The 20,796-nt window shown below is 40.4% G+C and overlaps 1 protein-coding gene across 9 annotated transcripts in view; it reads left to right on the forward strand.

The window, feature by feature from the left end:
* SEMA5B (semaphorin 5B) overlaps nt 1-20,796 on the forward strand; it is a 506,649-nt gene that overhangs the window by 451,784 nt on the left and 34,069 nt on the right. For 8 of the 9 annotated variants that reach the window (XM_072985220.2, XM_072985226.2, XM_072985227.2 and 5 more), the window contains 7 exons: nt 4,520-4,663; nt 7,677-7,824; nt 8,735-8,960; nt 10,761-10,979; nt 15,559-15,729; nt 16,492-16,641; nt 17,822-17,866. In XM_072985220.2, the coding sequence (XP_072841321.2) occupies nt 4,520-4,663; nt 7,677-7,824; nt 8,735-8,960; nt 10,761-10,979; nt 15,559-15,729; nt 16,492-16,641; nt 17,822-17,866 (1,103 nt within the window). The remainder of the gene's footprint in view (nt 1-4,519; nt 4,664-7,676; nt 7,825-8,734; nt 8,961-10,760; nt 10,980-15,558; nt 15,730-16,491; nt 16,642-17,821; nt 17,867-20,796) is intronic. The other variant, XM_078376565.1, reaches the window with a different exon arrangement.

A 20,796-nucleotide genomic window follows, 5' to 3' on the forward strand; every position in this document is an offset into this window, starting at 1 on the left:
TCAGTGGCATTCAGTTAGCTAAGCCAGTGGTCCCCAACCTTGGGCCTCCAGATGTTCTTGGACTTCAACTCCCAGAAATCCTGGCCAGCAGAGGTGGTGGTGAAGGCTTCTGGGATTTGTAGTCCAAGAACATCTGGAGGCCCAAGGTTGGGGACCACTGAGCTAAGCCACTTAAAACTTAGAGGGTAATTCATGAATTGCTTTAGTTCTTAAACATATTTTGAAAAGTGTAGGCCAAAATCATTGCTGTGGCTCACATAAGATTTGCAAAACCTGCTACATTGACAAGATGCCAGGGTGTGTGTTGGTCATGTACCTGGTTGCACAACTGAGTCCTGCCTCATTACCTGATCAGTTAGCCACAAATAGCAACAGCAAGTTTTGCAAACCTTATTCAAGCATCCATAGAATTCTATCCATTGGTTTGTGTTCAAAGTATTATAAAAGAGTTTGTTTATCTCTTCCTGTCTCTGTCTCTGCTCACAGTTTTAAAACTAGAATTAATTGCATAATGTTTGACCAAGAACATTACATTAACTCCATTAATATAATGCACTGTTTTGCATGCCGTACACATGCTATCCCCTGCATCACATGCTGATTGCCTCCTGCAGATCTGAAAAACTTGCAAATGTATGTTTGCTCCAGTTTAATGGAATACTAGAACTCAGATTATTATTTCTGTATGCTGCCAGGTCAATTCTGACTTATGGCAACTCCTTTAAAATGTTTCTGTAGCTCAAGTCCTGAGAAGTGGTATATGAGTCCCTTCTTCTGTAGGTGCTCTGGGACCATGAAGCTTGCCAGAGACCACATAGGTTAGCTGCTCTCCTGGGAGGTGTAGTGGGAAACCTAAGTCCCAACTCCTGGCTCTGCAGCTAGGTGCTCCAACTCAGTGACCTATCCAGCCAGCTATGGAAATCCTAGTATTGCCCAAATACTAAAACAAGTGAAATAAAAAAAAACCTACCAGAGTGGGTGGGAGGTGGAACTGAATGCTGTTTGTGGCTTTGGTCACAAACTTTTAAAAAATCTAGGGCTACCCATAGAGACGTTTGAGGCATGATTGTTATATAAATGAATGTCACTGTGAGTTAATAGAAAAGGAAGACGAATCCAACTTTTCTCCTTAATAATATGTCTGGTGCTGTGCAGCCAGCTGAGCTCAACAGGCAGCTAAACAGGCAGCTTTTGGTTGCCCGAGTCACTGAGGGCCAGTTTTCACATCTGATTTACCCTGAATTTGTGTCATCATGACCACTCTGCATGAAAGCTATTCTCCCACAATTATCATCCCCATCATGTGTCCTTTATCAGCTGTTTTTCTTGTTATTTTAGATTTGGAGAGAGAAATTATTTGCCATAAGAATTAGTCAGACTTAAACACACTTACTTGCCACAGGCTGCAAGCATGGCACGATGCATTTGATCCTCTTAGGTATCATCCTAGAAATAATGTAGTTCATTTTGGGGGATTTGGTTGACATAGCCTATGTGTAGTCAAACTGCTCTCCAGATCTACCATAAATGTCTGGCTCGGGGCATTGTGGAAACATTCTCCATAAAATGACTGATTCTTGTGAAAGAATATATTTGCACGTTTTAGCCTGAATCTAGAGCAGCTGCTCTGCCGAAGCTGTTTGATCTAGTCTCTGCATAACTCTCATGTCATCATAATATTGGAAGAAAGTGGCTTTCGCCTCTTTCTTACAGAAAGTTAGATTTGCAACAGTATTAGCTAAGGGAAATCAGGATGATTGGTTTCTTATTTAGAAACCGATGTGCTGAGTTCATTAGAATCATGTTTGCTCATATGAAATTGTGTGGTAGACTTGTATTACCATGTTCTAGACTTGAGAGATGATGAGAAAGGGGCTTTTTCAAAACCTCCAAATGAACTTGTGACTGGCTAGGGATCTAAATACTGTATCTTTCTATTTCTTCTGTGTATATGTGTGTGTGTATGTATATATATACATATATATTTAAAGTTTAATTAAAGCTTCCATTAGGTTTGCCAGGAAAGCTATTTCCACAACTGGTACACTTCCGCCATGTGGAGCCTTGTTTTGCCTCCAAGAAACATAAGGCAGCTGATGTAATCATTCAGTCATTGCCAACAATGTGATCTCCAACGAGTTGAATGCCACAAAATCAGCTTGTAGGAAGTAGAGGAAATGTGTGTTCATTGTTAAAATTTAGTGGCTGTTAAGGAATGCAGCCATGATCAACCATGATTGATCATGTTGTGCTCATGACAAGCCTAGAAATTCCATTTTAACTGGCTTCATATGGCATTGTGATACATAAGTTAGGATACTTGAATAAGAGCTTTAATAACAAGCAAGATTTCAGATTGGAAAAGAAACTTTGCTGATGAAAAGCTTATTGAGAATTGTCTACAGTTTGCATATAAATCTAGTTTCCTGCTCTTAAAATCTTAATTATCTAAACAAAATGTGCACATATGTAGTAGAACTTTATTTATTCAGATATCCTGGCTGCTGTCCAAAACATTTAGCAAGTCAGATGTTTTGCTAACTGAGTGAGTTATTTGCATAGTTGCATTAATGTAACCCTACACACACACACACACACACACACACACACACACACACACACACACACACACACACACACACACACACACACACACACGAAAATGGCTGAAATCCTCTTGAATGACAATAATTAATGATGATAGTGTAAATTATGATGTCAGTCTGCAATATTACTCTTTAATTTAAATTAATTTAATTGAAGACTGCAATGTCTCTCACCACCCATGTTCCAAGGCATCTTAGCCATGCCTTTTCCTCTGGGGAAACCTTGGGGAGTCTCATGATGGTATGGTGGAAGCCTTTAATCACCACCACCAGGATCAGGATCACCACTGGAGAACTGGCAGTGACTTTTGGATCTTAACCATCCCAAGGATCCCAAAAGCTTTGCACATACAGTGAGGTAACTAATAGTATTCTAGCCATCATTTGCTACTACGTCTAGACATCCTGGGGAGAGGGGAGGAGACAATTAAATAGTAGTTTGTGTAAAGTCCTTTTTAAAAATTCCTCATATTTTAATGTAAGAAAAGCAGAATACTCCCGGTTTTAAGTCAGTCTGCCAAGAGACTGAGGGAATGGATAAACTTACTTAAATGTGTGAAGGCGACTCAGATTTCCATTTTAATCTCCTTGATGTAATTGGTGTTCTGCCAGATATCTACCAGTTGCCAGGCACTTCTGTTAATTCAGTCACCGAAAATTGTCATATCTGTTCATAAGCACCACCTCCAGGAAGACAAGTAACAGGATAGCTTGCAATAGGGACTTGGGATGAACTTTAGAAAATGACTAACTTCTCTTGGTGACAACCAGCAAGATAGAGAAAGCAGGAGAATTAGGAAATGTATCTGGTGGCTTTTTGTAAGATGAGATCCTCAGAAGGGAGAAGTAATTTTGTCCCTGAAATTCATTCTCTGTTGTGATTCTTTTTTCTAAGAAAATGACACAAGCAGTTCAAGAAATAAGTGGCATGTTCACAATCTCTTTCAAGAGACTTGATCAGCATATCCGAATTACTCTCTCCAACTAATGGATCTTGATAGTAATCCAGAGTTTTAATGTCTATTGCTCTTTTGAGGTAAATAGGAAAGGCAAAAGTGAAACATGGTGGTTGGACAAGGATGAATGAACTTGAGGGAAAGGTTGTTGAGGAATATTACCGAAAAGAACACACTGAGAGAAGGACTTGGCAATCTGTTTCATTTTATACCGCCAGTATCTGACTTCACCTTGTTACGCAGGCAGTGCCTAACTCTTAAACATTCCAAGTAACCTTTTTTTAAAAAATTAATAAATATTTAGTTCCCATGCTTAGAGAACGTTAGCTAAGATTTTGAATTGCTGGCTTTTTTGATTTAGTGCAATAAAATTTTATCTCATTTTCGGGGTTGGCTTTTTTTAAAAAAAAATCATAACCTGCTCTGAGCCTTTAGAATTGGTGGTTTGGAAGATGTAATAGATAAATTATTTACTGTTTATAAATTATGTTTATATGCAGCATATAATGACCCAAATTAAACACATCTTAATGACCCTTGAAGAAGCCCGAGAAACTTTCTTTTTCCATGCCTGTCCCCATGCAATTGTTGTCCTTCCAGTATCCATTGTCTTTGCCCCTATAAAATTATTTTATAAATTTCACTCACACAATCATTGAAGACTGTATGAAGTACTAGAGTTTTTAAAAGACCTTGTGAGTCTATAATCATTGTGAGTTATGTTTGTCTGAAGAAGATGCTGATGAAAACTCAAACCCATGTCGGATCCTAACACTGAATCTTCTTCTGCTTTTGGGGTTTATCTTTACAAACAGGTACTTTGTGGAGAGAGTCAGCCTGTGCAACCTGCTGGTATTCCATAGCCAGTGGCGTTGAACTTACCATAAAGTTGAAAAGCAAATAAATTAACCCAGATGCCATGTTTTATCTTTCTTCCTTCCCCCTCTCCTCTGTCAGGAATGGAGCTTGGACACCATGGTCGTCCTGGGCCCCCTGCAGCACGTCCTGTGGGATTGGCTTTCAGGTCCGTCAGAGGTCATGCAGCAACCCTGCTCCGCGATACGGAGGCAGGGTCTGTGTCGGACAAAGCAGAGAGGAGCGGTGAGAGTCGTTCCCCATCCCTAAACATCTACCAGACTTTCTTGGCTGAGAGCTTTGTGTTTCTTTTGAAGGATACATTTGCCACATAGATGTGCAACCCTACACAGCTGCCTTCTGCCATATGAGCCAGTTCATCGATGATCTCTGTCTGAGGGCTCATTCCTGGTGGTTCCAGTTATGGAAGTTGGACAGCTGGCAATAGGACAGGGCCTTCTTTGTGGTGGTGTTAGACTGTGTCTTTGCTTCTAAATTATTTTATTATAAACTGTATGCAGCTTTGCAGACCTTAAGGTGGAAAGGCAGGATAAAATTTTTCAAAATAAATGAAGATTATAGCACTTATCTGGCAAGTTCAAGAGGACATCATGTAAAGAACCAGTGTGAAGTTGTCAAAGTTGATGTGACTGGATACTGCAGGACAGTATGCAGTAGCGTTTGGTGCTGCCTCTCAGGCCTTATCCACCTTGGTAGCACTTTGTGCTAAAGGGCAAGAGAAAATAGCCTTCTCTCTAATAGCGAATGTCAGCAGAAACAGAGCTGAAATGAGGCCACTGATAAACAAAAGGAAAACATCATAATACCTTCAAGAAGCTAGAGGTGTACAGAAATATAAAAAGAAAGTTTTTAAGAATGTCTACGATGACGCGTCTCCCACAAATAAACTTGCTTAACAGTGTTATCTGAGTGTTAATTAATGGGGGTAGGAATCGGATAGCCTGCTGGAGGAGGAGACCTTCTGTGGCCAATTTATTTATTTATTGAATTTATACCCTACCCATCTAGACCGAAGTCTACTCTGGGCGGCTGACAATAATAGATAAAAATAAAAAACATATAATAAAATAATAACAACAGAAAGAAAGAAAGAAAGAAAGAAAGAAAGAAAGAAAGAAAGAAAGAAAGAAAGAAAGAAAGAAAGAAAGAATGTATTTATTACGGTCAGGTGACCAGCCCAAAATAAAAACAACAGTAATAGTTCAAGATGGAAAAAACTTAGCAGGAGTTTCATTCTAGCAAATGAGGATACTCTGTTGACTTTTAACTGAGTCAGGATCCTTCCTTCCAGAAAAATGAAGATACTCTAGCTTTTTTAATATGTCCCGCTTCTGTAGTCTGGCAGCAAAAATGAACTGTAGCACAACATAAACCTAAAAAACATTTCCACACTTATTCAGCATTTAAGTCAGACTTTTTGTACTTGCTGAGTAGTGACTGCTTTTAAAAACAACTGTGTGAAGGCCACACTGCAGGCCATGACCTACCCATCTATCAGTTTTCACTAGCAGATCAGTTGGGTAGAGATGGAAGCAATTTGTTGTGTACATGCAAAGGGGACTCCTTGGGGACTAACTTAATTTTATTTTGTAGTTATTTGTTTAAAAATTAAATAAATTTATTGCAATGTAAATATACTTAGATAAAATTACATCTAACCTTCAAAGCAGTTGCTTCCTATACAGCTTATTTATTTGTGTCAACTGAGTCTGTGAGTGATTTATGTGAAATGCTGTAAGCATGGGGAAATAACATAACCCTTTGTGTCCATTGAAAAATGTCATCTCCTTGAGTTCCCAGTCCAGATTTTTTTTAAAGGCAATGTCCTTGGGGCAATAGGGAATGGCCTTAATATATTTGTCCAGGGAGAAGACCTCTAGCATTGGACAGTGTCTTTCTCCATCAGAGTCTTCTAGTTAAACATAGGTTTTAAAACCCATCAATATCCTGGACATATCCACAGTTTGGTAGATCACCAGAAAACTACTTTCCTACGATCCAGCACTAGACCCAAGATTTGCCAGCAATTTGTGGCAATTTTCTAAAAGCTTAAAGGTGCATGGAAAAAAACCATAAACTGTGTCTTAGCCTTGAGATTTCAAGACAGAAATCTCTTAAAGAATTTGGAGTGGCAAAAGACCTTTCATTTCCTCTGTGTTCTTTGGAAATGGAACTTCCGTTTGTTTCAACATTTTCTCTGGTGTTTGTAATGGTGTTTCCACTAAGGACTGAGTGGTGACAGCGTAGCTAGAATTTTTTTATTATTTGAAACAGGCAGAGAGAAATAAATTTAATCCAAGACATTTGCAGAAATGGTGGTCTGAACCAGCTGAATACCACGTTCATTTATATTGGGATTCCTACTGAAAATATAACCACCCCAAGAACCCATTAATAGGCTGTACAAAAATGCTATTAGTAAAACAAAATACATAGAAGAATAGGAAATCGAAGGAGCCTGGAGACAAACGGACACAATACCTTGAAAAAGAAGACAATCGTCGGACTAAGCTGCAAACCTATGCAAGCTGTATAACTGCATAGCCTATCTCCATTCAGAAGAGATTTAATTGACCAGGATCTTGCTGGGTTCTTACACTGACAAAAGAAGTTCATCAGAAAATCTTAGAGGTGGCAGATCTCCCTTCCCTCTGTGTACTGTAATTTCAGATCTGCTCTGAAGGCTGGGAGCTTTGAATGCCATGAAGAGCTATAAGGGAAGGGGAGGCTATGGTCCCACTCCAGTTTCTGACTGGGAAGAGATGACATTTCAAATTGCTGTCTCCAGTATTTGTTGACAGGCTTCTACTGTCAGTGGCAAGGATCCATAGGGGTCCTGGAACTGAACCGTAGGGTTTGATAGAAATTTCCTAGGTAATTAATCCCAGTGATTAAAATTACAACTTACTTTTGAATAAAGATGGATCTTCTCAGGCTATGTTATTTGCTTCCTCTCATACTGTGCTCAGGAGATAGCCAACTAGGAGCCAGTTTTTTGAGTAGCTTTCAAAACCAAATAAAAGATACCAGCCTTTTCTTTCAGTCTAACCTATTACTTGCTAAGCAGTCATAAAGATCAGGTTTTAACGTATAATTAGCTTCAGATTTCTTGCCAGCCTCCTGTTAAGAGTTCTTCTTTGTGGTATTAACACTTCGTCTACTCATTTCCCTCCACTTTGCAACTGTCAGAGCACTAAGTTGTTTCCCTGTTCCACTCCCCAATTTTGTTTTCTTTCAGGTTTTGCAATGAGAACAGCCCATGCCCATTACCAATCTTTTGGTCTTCATGGGGACCTTGGAATAAATGTAGTGCAAACTGTGGTGGCGGGGTGCATTCAAGACAGAGGTCCTGTGAAAATGGAAACACCTGCCCAGGCTGTGCTGTGGTATGTTTGCATTTAGATGGCTACTGGTATTTTTAATTCTCTTTCTTTCTCCCTCCCTCCCTTCCCCCCTCTTTTTAAATTTTTTCTGGCTTGCTTGTTTCTTTTGTTACATTTCCCCCCAATTCTTTGGGTCAGAGATCTGATGCTCATTCTGCACTCACTTGCTGTTTCTGACAATCCCTGGCAGTAACCTGGTAGTGGCATAGCCAGTGGCATAGTCTTTCTCAAAAAATAAAATAAGAAACAACTTACATTGCAGTTTGGATCCATTACAGAGGAAACTTTCAATCGCACTTCATAACCTGCTTCCCCCAGAGTGCTTCTGATTATGCCAAATGCAACAGCAGCTTTGCTCCAGTAAATGTCTGAGTCCCCTGGGGCATGTGCTTGAGGGTCAATTCTGTTAAGGATTGTAGTCATGAATGCATGTGATGAACAGTGTCAAGAAATGAAGGAGTTTGATTTTTAACCTGATGTAGAACATTATGTTAACTCTAAAATTCTGGTTTTATGAGACCAGTCCTTGGAGCTCTCAGCATTATGGGAAACATCTGAAAGTAAGCTCTTAATGTTCGGTCACACTCTAGCATTGCACCAAGATATGATACTTGGGGTGTCTCTACACAGATGATTGGGGATGGGGGATATGGCATTGCTGAGTTTGTTGTCCCGGTGTTTTAGTACAACATTCAAGATGTTTAAAATGTTTCGGTAAGAGAACTTCTTTCTGTACCTCACAAGAATCATTTTTGTCAGTTGTTACTCTTGTTTTTTAATCAAATATTCAGAGGTTTAATTTTATTGCTCCGTACGCATATGGAGTGATAAAACTGCAGTTCTGCAAGCAAATATTGAGGACTGTGGGTTTTCCTCTTCCTATCTTGCCTTCACATTCTTTTCCTTTTCGTAGGAGTATAAAACCTGCAACCCAGAGGCCTGCCCAGAGGTGCGGAGAAACACACCATGGACACCGTGGATGCCCACCAACATCACCCAGAGTGGCGCTCGGCAGGAGCAGCGCTTCCGCTATACCTGCCGTGCACAGCTCTCCGACCCCCATGACCTCCAGTTTGGTAGAAAGAAGACAGAAAGTCGATTCTGCCCCAATGATGGCTCAGCAGTTTGCGACACAGATTGTACGTCCTGCCTAGCTGCAGATAACGGAAGTGCCGAGCTAAGCTCATTATTATTCATACCAGAGGTGTGAGCAGATGAAGTGTAGGATTGAATAAACACCAAGCAGCGTTGATAGCAACAGAGCAAATCAAAACCAGCAACAGATGGAGACTATATTCAACAGGAATAGAATGGATGAACAGCATGAAATCTATTGGGAATTTTGAAGAAAATCTGTCTGTTATTTATGGGATTTACCTTAATTTATCTGGGCTTGTTAGGGTGCCCTCTACACATTTGCCCAGCAGCACGGAAGCCACTTCAGCCTGGTGCAGTTTTACATGGCAAAGGTTCATGAGATGATACTGGGATTGGGTCCATTTGTAAGGGGATGAAGGGGCCATAATTTGTGCCCAATGACACAAAGCAGACTACCACTGCAAATCTCCGCAAATAAAACGAAGCTTTTCAGAAGGAAAACTGAAGTTCATCAATTGGGCTAAGCCGCAGACAACATTTACAGGAAACTGTTAACATACTATGTTCATAGTATGTTAACAGTAAAAACTGAAGAGTAGAGATCAGTACATAGTTTCACTTACATAGCTCTTCTAGACAAATTACTTCTGCAATACAGAGTTAATGAGATTGTAGTTTCTTTTCCCCCTTTTCAGAGAGGTAGCTCTGAGAAATCTGTTCTAACAGTAACAGAAGCAAGACAAAACAGAAACATTCAAAAATAACGTTAAGCCTAGCAGATTTATTTCCATGTGATCTTTCATGGGTACAGTATACAGACACAGACACATGGAGTACAAAATGTCTTAGCCACTTCAGTAGTAGATGTCCACTCCTCCCTTTGTGTTTTCTGGCTTCATGCTAATCCTTCCATTCAGTCTTCTAAGTAAATCTTTGTTCATCTCCCCTATTTTCCCCAATATGTGTTAGATAGAAATTCTGTCCTTTCTTGGCCTAGAATCTTCAAATCAGGTATGACTTAGTCTGTTGACTGTTTGGTGGATTAGGTTGGCAGGGGCTCACAAAGAAAGGTGATGATGGGGTAGTGACAGAAAGATCAATGGAGACATCAACTGATGAGGTGAAGAAGGTAGAATCTATGCTAAGGATAATAGGCATTTACCAAAAATGAAACTGTTAATATTTTGATTCTTTAGATACTATTAAATAATGTGTGGTGCAGTTATACTCGATAATACTGTATGCAAGCTTGGCTACTGCTAGAAACATGCAGATTTGTGTTTTTGGAGTACACTCGGCACATTTTCTGGGCAGCTATACTGGAGTTGTAGACTGAAAATGCAGATCTGCACTATAGAAAGGATATTTTGAAATGAAAATGTGCAGGAAATGGTCATTAAAATGAATGACCAAGGGGCTAAAATTGATCCTCTCTAAGAAGAGATCACAAAATTTGGCATTTTTTTTAAGTCTAGAGAGGCAAGAAAGTCTGGATCATGATGGAGGTCTACGGAATTGTGTGTGGTGTGGAAGAAAAGGGTAGAGAGCTAGAGCTTTCCTGGGCTCTCTGACCCTACTGACTATCCTCCATGTCCCCAGGTGCATACTTGGAGGCTGTGGAATCATTATTCAGTTGCCTGAAGGATCCCTGTTCACTTCTGCAAGCCCATTGATGGGTGGAAGTTTGAGACTTACCATCCTCACCACTGGATGCCATATGTGCCATGACAAGCATACTGTATATGGATACCTGGAATTAGTATGTCTAAGCTTTCCTTGTGTGTCGGTGCCTCTAATTAGAGAAATCTGATTTCTCTTAATTCTTTTTTCCTCACCTCCAGCTCTAGTTGATGATCTGCTGAAAAGTGGTAAAACCTCTATTCGGATTATCAATGGTGGCTGGTCTTTTTGGGGAGGCTGGTCATCCTGTTCGAGAGACTGTGAGCTGGGTTTCAGAACCAGGAAGCGGACGTGCACCAACCCAGAACCTAAAAATGGTGGCCTCCCTTGTATAGGCTCTGCAATGGAGTATCAGGATTGTAATCCACATCCCTGTCCAGGTAATTACTGTTCTCTTCTCTTCTCTCGTGAACATGGAGTCATCACCACTAATGTGCTGCAAAAGTATGCTGTGAATTTCGGACCTATTTGTTACTGCTGGCCCAAAATATTTTGTTACTTGAGACAAAGGCCATGTGATGCTCTCTTCCATTAAGATCAACACTTCAAAAAGTCTTTTTGTGCCATTCATTTCTAGCCTTCACATATTCCATGCTACCACTGCCCCTACTAACTAACTCACTGCCACTTGAAGGAGGTTGTTTCATTGTGCTTCATAGCAGAGCAGATTCTGAGTGTGCACAGCAGGTTTTACACAAGACATTAGCATGTGCAGATGGAAGCTATGTCACATTGTGGCTCTTTGTTTATCCTCAGAAAAGAAAAAAAAATAGATGTCGAAAGGGCATGTCCAAATCTATATCCCCTCTTTGTCAACTGAGGCTATGAAGAAATATAGTTTGTATTTCAAAAGAAGCTTGCTTACTAAAAGATGACATTTGGCCTTTGTTCCTGCTTTGTGTTTGTTTTCAAGAAGTGGTTTTAGTTAGCCTTCTTGCGTGTCAAAGAGGAAATATACTTTCCTGCTTAATGTTGATCTTGCATTTATAATCTATTTGTGAATGGACTAAAACAATTTAAAAAACCCTTCTTTCTCCTTTCTCTTCTTCCCAAACCCTAAGAACCATATTTGCTGATAAACTGTATCCTAAATTGCACACTAATTATATTTAACACTCTGTAAGCCACTCTGTTACTGTGGCTTGCATTGCAAATAGTTGGTCACAGAATCGGAGAATCAGTAATGGAGCTGGAAGGGGCTTATAAGGTCACTGAGTCCAACCCTCTGCTTATTGCAAGAATTCTTTCTGTTTGCTGATTCCTAAGAGACCACAGGAAGAATATGGGGGAGGGGGTGGTAAGGAAAGGCATATCCTTATAATTGCTGAGAGCACTAAGTGGCAGCTGAGAGTACTTGGAGAGCACAGCAGAGGAATAACATTGAGACAGAGCCCAGGAAGCAAATGACCAGAATGAGTGGTCAGCGATAGCCAGCAAGAGTTTGACAGGGGAGAGGTAGTAAGTAAAGGGTCTGCTGATAGAAGAGACAAAAGAAAAGGGGAGACGAAGGAGATGAAAGCAGAGGGTTCTATATTAGTGGAGTTTCCCAGCATCTTTCAACGCAGATAAAACAAAGGAAACATCACTCATAGACAAACAGAAGAGAAAAAAAGTTGACAGGGATTTTGGAGGGAAGAAACAACTGATGGTGACTTGCAAAATGTGTGCCATGTTTGTCTTCATGCCTGAGAACAGCACAGTGTACTCATGCACTGAATGCAAACTGGTAACACCGTTGGAAGAGAAAGTGACAGATGGGAACAGTGAGTGGCCAGGCTTAAGGGAACAAGAGATGATGAAGAGTACATAGAGAGAACCCTGCAGCAGCAGTCAGTGGAGGCACTGGAGGTGGAAGAACAGCAAAGTAAAGCAGAGGAGAATGCTGAGGAGAGAACATAGTGGAGGAAGCACAGTGAAGGCGTCACACTTAGAGGGAAAAAAGAGAGAGAAGACTCTCTTCACCAGAGGAATTGCAAAACCACGTTCAGATTTTTGAAGAGGTATCTGACAGACAGCATGCAGGGGAAGACATGCAGGAGACCCTGCAGGAGGACGTGAAAGAGGCTGAAGCTCATCCAGGCAGACTCACTGAACACACTCCCTACAAAAAGACGAGAAAGCTCCCTACTGGGTGGGGCTGAAACTGAAATAGGCTGGGAAGATCCCTGGATCTTCCAGGTATGCTGTTTCCTTGAGGGTGGATTAGGTATGTGACAGAAGGATTGCCATCGCTCATAAAACCCACAAATACCTTTCCCTTTCTTCTCATCCATGTGGCAACGAATAGCACAGCCAAGAGGAGCTACAAAGAAATCACGTCAGATGACGAAGCTCTGGGAAGGAAACGCAAGGACATTGTGGGCCCAGATGGTCTTCTCATCCATCCTACCAATACTCAGAAGGGGAAGGGGAAGGGAAATACGCCAGGTGCAAAACTGGCTGTGAAGGAGATGCCAACATGGGGGATTTGGATTTTGGGACCATGGGCTACACTTCCTGGACGATGGACTGCTGGCAAGTGATGGGTTGCATCTCACAAGGACCAGAAAAAAATGTGTTTAACTACAGCATGAAGAACATCATTAGGAAGGCTTTAAACTGAATTGGAAGGTGGAGGAAGATGCAAGCTCAGAGATAAAGATAGGTGAAGGCTTATGCACGATAAGAGGAACAGACCGAGCAGCTCTAATGGGACTCAATGCTAATCTTCATAAAAATGTACAAAGGAAAGCAGATCACAAATCACACAGTCTCCAGTATCTGTACACGAATGCCAGGAATATGGGAAACAAATAAGAAGAAGTGGAAGTCTTAATTCAGGGAGGCAAATATGACTTGATAGGTATAAGTAAAACTTGATGGGATAACTCCCATGACTGGAATACAACAATTGAAGGATATAAATTGTTCAAAAAGGACAGAAATAATAGAAAGGGAAGTGGTGCCACAGAATATGTCAAAAGTACATATTCCTGCACAGAAATACAAGAAGATGAACTTGATTTTCTCATCAAGATCATCTGAATTAATATAACTGGGTGGAAAACAAAAGGAACATGGCAGTTGGAGTCTACTACAGACTGCCGAATCAAAGAGAAGGTGCAGATGATTGCCTCCCTAAAGGAACCACAGGGTTGAGTTTGCAAGAGCTGACCAGGGCTGTTGAGAAGAGGACATTTCGGAGATTGCTCATTCATAGGGTCGGCATAAGTCAGAGGCAGCCTGGCAGTACATAACAACAATAATTAGGGACATGCACTGTCTTTAGAGGAAATCTGCAAAATAAACTGAATTGGGGGTATTTGTATCCTTTTGGGCCATTGGCAGGGCAGAGCAGGACACCTCCCCAATCAATCCTAAGGTGGGCTGACCACCCTAAAAGATCATGCAATCTCCAATGTATTCAGGCATATTGGAGTTGAACAGCAGCACAGGAACGAAACAGCTTAGGAAGAGATTGACAATGAAGCCCTAGAGCAGCCATTTTCAATGGTAGCCATATGGCCTTCTGCCCACCCCTCCGGCACATTTGAAGGGATCATGGTCTGGGAACAGTTCTTCACACACTACCTTATAAGGTTTGTTATGGAATTTGTTTCATACTGTATTTATGGCTGTGGCCAAAAAAAAGGTTGAGAATGGATGTCCTAGACCAGTGGTTTTTAACCTTGGGTTACTCAGATGTTTTTGAAGTGCAACTCCCAGAAACCCCAGCCAGCACAGCTGGTGGTGAAGGCTTCTGGGAGTGGCAGTCCAAAAACACCTGAGTAACCCAAGGTTAAGAACCACTGTCCTAGACCTTTCCTGGGCAGTCTAACCACTGAGATCCCAGGGGGAACTTAAGAGTGAGGTCACTCGAGTCTATATATCAGCATACAGCTGCTTGGGCAGTCATTTTGTATTTAGGCACGGTGGAGGGGGGGTGCTGTGTTGCTTTTAGGCTAGCGATTGCATTCTGGACTTTTTCTCTTTGTCAAAATATATTAATCAGCGTACACGTTTGCATTACAGTATCTGGATTGCGAGAATTGGGTGGGTGGGTGGAAGTATTATATTTTATGTGTGTTTTGATTGGTTAGCTCATAAGAGCATTAGGGCCAAACCCTGCCTGCTTTCCCTTACCTGCTTTTTCTTTCTTTTCTTATTATTGGTGCACCACAAAGAAATGCTAGCACTTGCTGCTCTTGTCATCTGTTGGTAGCAGTAAGAAGAACAACTTCATGTTAGAACCTTGGTTCATTTTCTTGTCACTGGGAACAAAATCTATTGGGTTGGGTTGCTTTAGCATCTATCTGGACATTAGGTTACCAGTCATGTACACAGGAGATTCACACAGCACCCCTATATCGGGAATCTTTGCATTGTATTGGAGCGGTTTGGCTGGTTCTTTCTTCACTGGTGCAAAATGCTATTTTAGAGGGACTTTCCTGCACACCTAAAAATATGGATGGTTGACAGAAATGTAAGGTCTCTGAGGCTTCTACTGAAGGTCCCTACATTCCCCAAAATTGATGTTGCTGCGTCCCATTCCAGGTCATAGCTTTTTTGCTTCCTGTTGGCAATTTAAAATAAAATAAACTCTAATCTAGAAACATACAAATACCTGCACAAACTAGAGAACAAATCACTTCAGGCTATTTTCAAAAGAGTTCAGATTAGGATGGCCCAGGTCCATGCAATAAATATTTGGGTATGAATTAGTTGATTTAGGTTTGGGTTTTTTTTGTAACATTATGTATTTGCTCTTGTAATCTTATCTTGTATTTGTTTTTGTGTGACATCCAGGAAACTTGTTGTGACTGTAAATATAGAAATAAATGTAAGAATTAAAAAAAGGTTAGGATACTACTCATCTAAGCAAAGGATTCTACCATAACTTTCTCCTTTTTGTTCTTTCAACCCAGTTTTGTTTGAATTGGGCAAAGACCCCAATTCACCTTTGTTTTTAATAATCCACAGTGAAAGGCTCATGGTCCTGCTGGACTCCCTGGTCTCAGTGCTCGGCAACTTGCGGAGGTGGGCACTACCAGCGCACTCGAACCTGCACCAATCCAGCACCAACAAATGGGGAGGATATCTGCATTGGACTGCACACAGAGGAAGCACTGTGCAATACACACTTATGTGAAGGTAGTTTCATTTCATTTTTTTTCTGGTTTCAGGAAGGAAGATTGAGGAAAATGCAAGTGACGTATTTAAAAATAAAGGTTGAAATAAGTAACATCTTGGCATGATGGCAAGTATTTAGACGGATTTTGCACAAGTATATTGAATTTGCTTTGAACCAGCAAAGAAAAAAAAAAGGCATAGCCTCCACATTCAGTGCCTTAGTCTGGCATTAGGGTGTCTCTTCCAGGAGCAATCTTGTTAACAGCTTTGTGACTCCCTCCAAGAGCAACTGAGAGCCCAAATTCCTGTCCTCTCAGTTGTTTTTTGTTCGTGGTTCAATTGAATGTCATAAACTAATTTTACTCATACCAAATGCAGCTGACAATATTTTATGATGCTGTCATTTGGGTTTATGTTACAATTCATGTTTCAAGAACGTATTCAGGATTCCAGGACTGATGTAATTCCACTAATGTACCTCAAAGGAGATGTCAAAAGAAGGTGACTTCTAAATAATATGATTTAAAAAGTGCTGCCCACTCTCTAAAAATAACTCAAGATTTTTGAACCACAGCACTTGATCTTTGTAAAGTGCAGAATTGGTTGCGTTGTTTTTCAGCCCACTGTGCTTCCTAATGGGGACTTCCTCTGCTAAGGGGGCTGGGTGTGAATCATAAATGTTTAGTTGGACTTTCATGTTCAGAGGTTACTTGGCTATGTTTATTCCTCATAGCATAGTAATTCTGCACAATATAATACTGTATTGGTATCCTTGTTTATTAGGTGGTTGGTCCGAATGGTCTGAATGGAGCTTGTGTAATGAAGATGGAATCCAGTTTCGCAGTCGTTACTGTGAAATCCACAGTCCTGGGTCTTTGCAATGTGCCGGGAACAGCACACAGTACCAAGATTGCTTGTACAATGAGATCCCTGGTAGGTACCATTTCTCATTATAAATGAGAAATCAAAGGGCTTGGGTCAAGTGGCCTTTAACAGATGAGATGGAAAGATGAGCTTTCTACCACTTGTTTGGGAAAAAAATTGATTGTAAGTTTTAACAGTAAAAGGACAATTATAAGTTTTGACACTAAAAGGGCAATGCCATCCACAATGGTGGGCAGACGGAATGGTGCCTATTTTTCTTTTCATTCAGGAGGTGAGTGTTCTGCAGGCTGGAAGATGCCAAAGTTAAGCAGTTGTTCGTTAGGATGGTAGATGTGGGAAGAAATTGGGTTAATGTTGGTCATTTGTAAAAAAAGCTTTGCTTAGTTATCTGCGAATTAGCCTCTCTCTCTCTCTCTCTGTGTGTGTGTGTGTGTGTGTGTGTGTGTTTCTTCTGTAGAATTAGTATGACTAACCTCTCTAAACAATGGGGATGAGAAGAAATCTGTGGCTCATACATTTAATATAACCAGGGACTTGGCATTCTGCAGCACTAACAGAAATTCAGCATTAAAACATATGATGAACCTCGCAGCACCACATCAGATCCAACATCCTATTGCTAATTTTCTGTTGACCTATCATTGATAATAACTGATGATGCAACTTCTCCTTCAAACTTTGTCTTTGCCCTTAAAAAGAAAAGTCATCTAACTAGGAGCCATTGCTATAACTTGGTGGCGGTAATACAGTAAATCCATTCCAAAGGAGCTGCAATTCTAACTTTGGAAGATATGTTTGAAGTAAGCCCTGCTACAAGCTGCGTGCCTCCCTTAGCATGGAAGCAGTGGCTTGATACCCTGACATATGTTGGTCAACAAGTTTCTGAAGCAGACCATGTGGCATTCAAAAATATCCACAGATTTTATGAACACAAGCCGGATTGCACAGGTTCTTCCTTTTTATGTAACCTTATCTATAAATTGAACAGTTCTTGCCAGAATTAAACATATTTCTAAGCAGGCTTACTGTGTGTTCTGTTCAGATAATTTGTAATCCTGTCAGTGTTTTGGTGCAGTAGGAAGTGTGTGTGTTTTTGGCTGCATTTCATTGTTTTGCTGAGATTAATTTCCCACCATTAAGCAAAGGGGTCTTAATTGCCTTAACTGTGTCACTAATGACAAAAATGACATTCTCTTCCCCCCCCCCACTATTTTTTCTCTTTGTTTAGTAATCCTGCCAGCATCAAGCATTGATGAGAGCACAAACTGTGGAGGTAAAGTACCACTAACTATAGATCTTATTTTTATCTTAACATGACTATACTTTTCTGGGAAGCATCAACCCAGACGTTAATCTCTGTCATTCAAATCCCATTGATAGCTGTAATTCCAATGGAGTCTCATTGTCTGAGTCAAAGAAGGAAGAAAAAGTGTTCTCAAATCAGTTTTCTGGTGTAAGTCTTCAATTTAAGGGAGGGAGGTTCTCAGAATAATTAATTACTGGGGAGATCTTAGACCTTTCCACTGTAACTCCTCTCTTAAATGAACTTGGGGGGGGGGAAGATGGAGAAAGATTCATTTTCCTAAGTGCTCTGGCAATTGTACAATTGTCACTAAATTTAATTTCAAGTAAAATGTGAATGTGAATTTTCGGCTTCCTATTCAGGTAAGACTTTCAAAGCTTTGAGGAGGATAAGCAGAAAAGAGTTGTGATAAGATTACCAAAATGTCTCCAGTTCGTTCCACATACCTAAGGTCAACTGTGGGGAATTATTTTCTCCTTGCGGGACACATGTCCTTGAGCTAATGGCTGGGTACCACATGTCAGGGTATTCAAAAATGTTTGTAGTTGAAGCCAAAAGTAGGCATGGTCAGTTATATCCAAAACACTCATCCATTGTTCACTCATTGAGTCACATATATTTCATCAATCTAGTAATTCACCATTTTGTTACCCTGCTTCAATAGCTGTAAGACACTCTACATGGAGCTGCCTATGGAAAGTGTCAGGAAACTTCAGCAGGTCCAAAATGCAGCAGCCAGCTCGCTAACTAGGGCTGGACACAGGGATCACATAGGCCCCTGCTACAGCCGTTCCACTGGTTGCTGATCTATTTTGAGGCAGAATTCAAAGTGATGGTTCTAACTATAAAGCCCTAAACGGCTTTGGGCCCAAGCTATCTCAAGGACCGCGTCTTCCTTAGGAGCCTTCTCAAGATCGTTAGAAGAATCCTTTCTCTTGGTTCCACCTGTTTGATGGGGACACAGGAGAGGGCCCTCTCTGTTGTTGCTCCCAGACTCTGGAACTCCCTCCCACTGGTGACTAGGCCTTTGCTGTCCTTACGCAAGTGTGCCAAGACTTTTCTTTTCAGGCAAGCTTTCCCTGAGTGGGTTTTTAAAATGGATTATTCTGCCTTACTGATTGACTGTGTTTTAGTGTTGCTTATGTTTTTGGTGTCGTATTCATTGATCCTTTTAGTATTGTATACTTACTTTATTAGCTTTAAATACTGTCTTCTAATTGTTGCAAGTTCCCTTGCGTCCTTTTCAAGGCGAAAGGCAGGCCAATAATAATAATAATAATAATAATAATAATAATAATAATAATAATAATAATAATAATAATAATAATAATAATAATAATAATAATAATAATAATAATAAACAAATAAATAAATCCTGCAATTTTATTCTTCTCTTCAAATGAAGACTGTACCCAGAAGACATCCAACTTGCATTTCCCTTCCCCCAGAGTTTCTTCCTTCTTCTCCTTCTACTGTGGTTTCGCCCTTTTAAATAAATGTCCAAAAGATTACCCTCTTAAGAAGCATTTCCCGTCTAAAGGAGCCCTTGTTGTGCCTTTCACCCACTCCACCTTGATATAAGAGAAGGCAATTGAAACAGAGCTGACAGAGATGTGACTTGAAGTTGGGAAAACTCCTCTAGGAGGACTTGGGGGGGGGGGGGAAGCACAGAAGCAAATTCTCTCCATTTCGGCCTTTTAACGAGTCGCACCTCCCGGAATGCCAGTCGGGAGGCTGCATGGGAGAGTCTTGTACTGCTGTAAGTAGTTGTCTGAGACTTTTTAACACTGAAAGAAAGAAAATGACCATATCTATATACAATAATCATAATAATAAAAACTCTCACCCACATTTAAAGACAGGTGGTGGGGAAAAAATGGAGAGAATGAGGAGGTAGGCTTGAAGTGCTGCAATGTACTATATAAGCTGTATAGGCAGCGTCAGGCTGCCTGTGTAAACATTGTCACGTATATAGTACTTTTGAATGTTGCTAATATTTTGATGGTCTTATTTGACTTGGCTATGTATTTCTTTTATTTAGCAGTTGCTTCCATCAAGGAGGGAGAGATAGCAAAACTATTGGTGTCCAGATTAAAAAGCTTACATGTACATAGTTCAAGATTTAGCAGTCTGATTTCGCAGAGAGCGACTGGTAGAATAGGAATGTAATGGACATACAGTATTAAGCGAGTTCCATTAAAGGACCCTATTCCACCAAAGCTATATTGATACAAATTGTCTGTGGAAAGCTTTATGAGGCAGTTCCTGCAAGAACTTGGTTATATCACAATTGCCACTTGTTTTATTTTGCTTCTTTGAAGGCAGTTTCCTTAAGCAGAACGGTTGTTATATTACCTTACAAGTCGCAGCAGGACACTTTTGAAAGCGGCAGAGGGAAGATTGGTTTTTCATGTATTTTATAATGGAGCTACCTATAAATATTTGCAGTTGAACAACCAGGTAGTCTGTTGCATCAAAAACAGGAGAGTCTTATAGCACATTAGAATTTTTTAAAAAGTAAAATGGCATAAGCTTTGGAGGACCACAGACTCTTCATCAGTTCTCTAAGGTAAACCATAGACCACAAAATGCCACAATAACATTTGCACTGCCCTGGATTATTTTCATTTAGCATCTTTCCCCTAAAATATTTAACCTGTGTGGAAAGTGCTTTTTGTGTGATGGTTGTTTACAGTTTTTGATATATGAAATAACTCTGGATAGATAGCAGAAAACGTTGGCCAGTTTGACTTCAAATGGCATTTATTTGGGAGGTCTGAAAGTTCTTACATATTGATGTATTGTTCGAATATATTTGTGTAATATGTGCAACCTGGTTTGCTAGTTGATTTTTCTTCCCAGAGGAATTCTGGGAACTGTGGACTTGGAATTGCTAACAA

This window comes from Pogona vitticeps, chromosome 1 (genome assembly GCF_051106095.1).
Source record: "Pogona vitticeps strain Pit_001003342236 chromosome 1, PviZW2.1, whole genome shotgun sequence".
In the NCBI taxonomy this organism is placed as follows: Eukaryota; Metazoa; Chordata; class Lepidosauria; order Squamata; family Agamidae; genus Pogona; species Pogona vitticeps.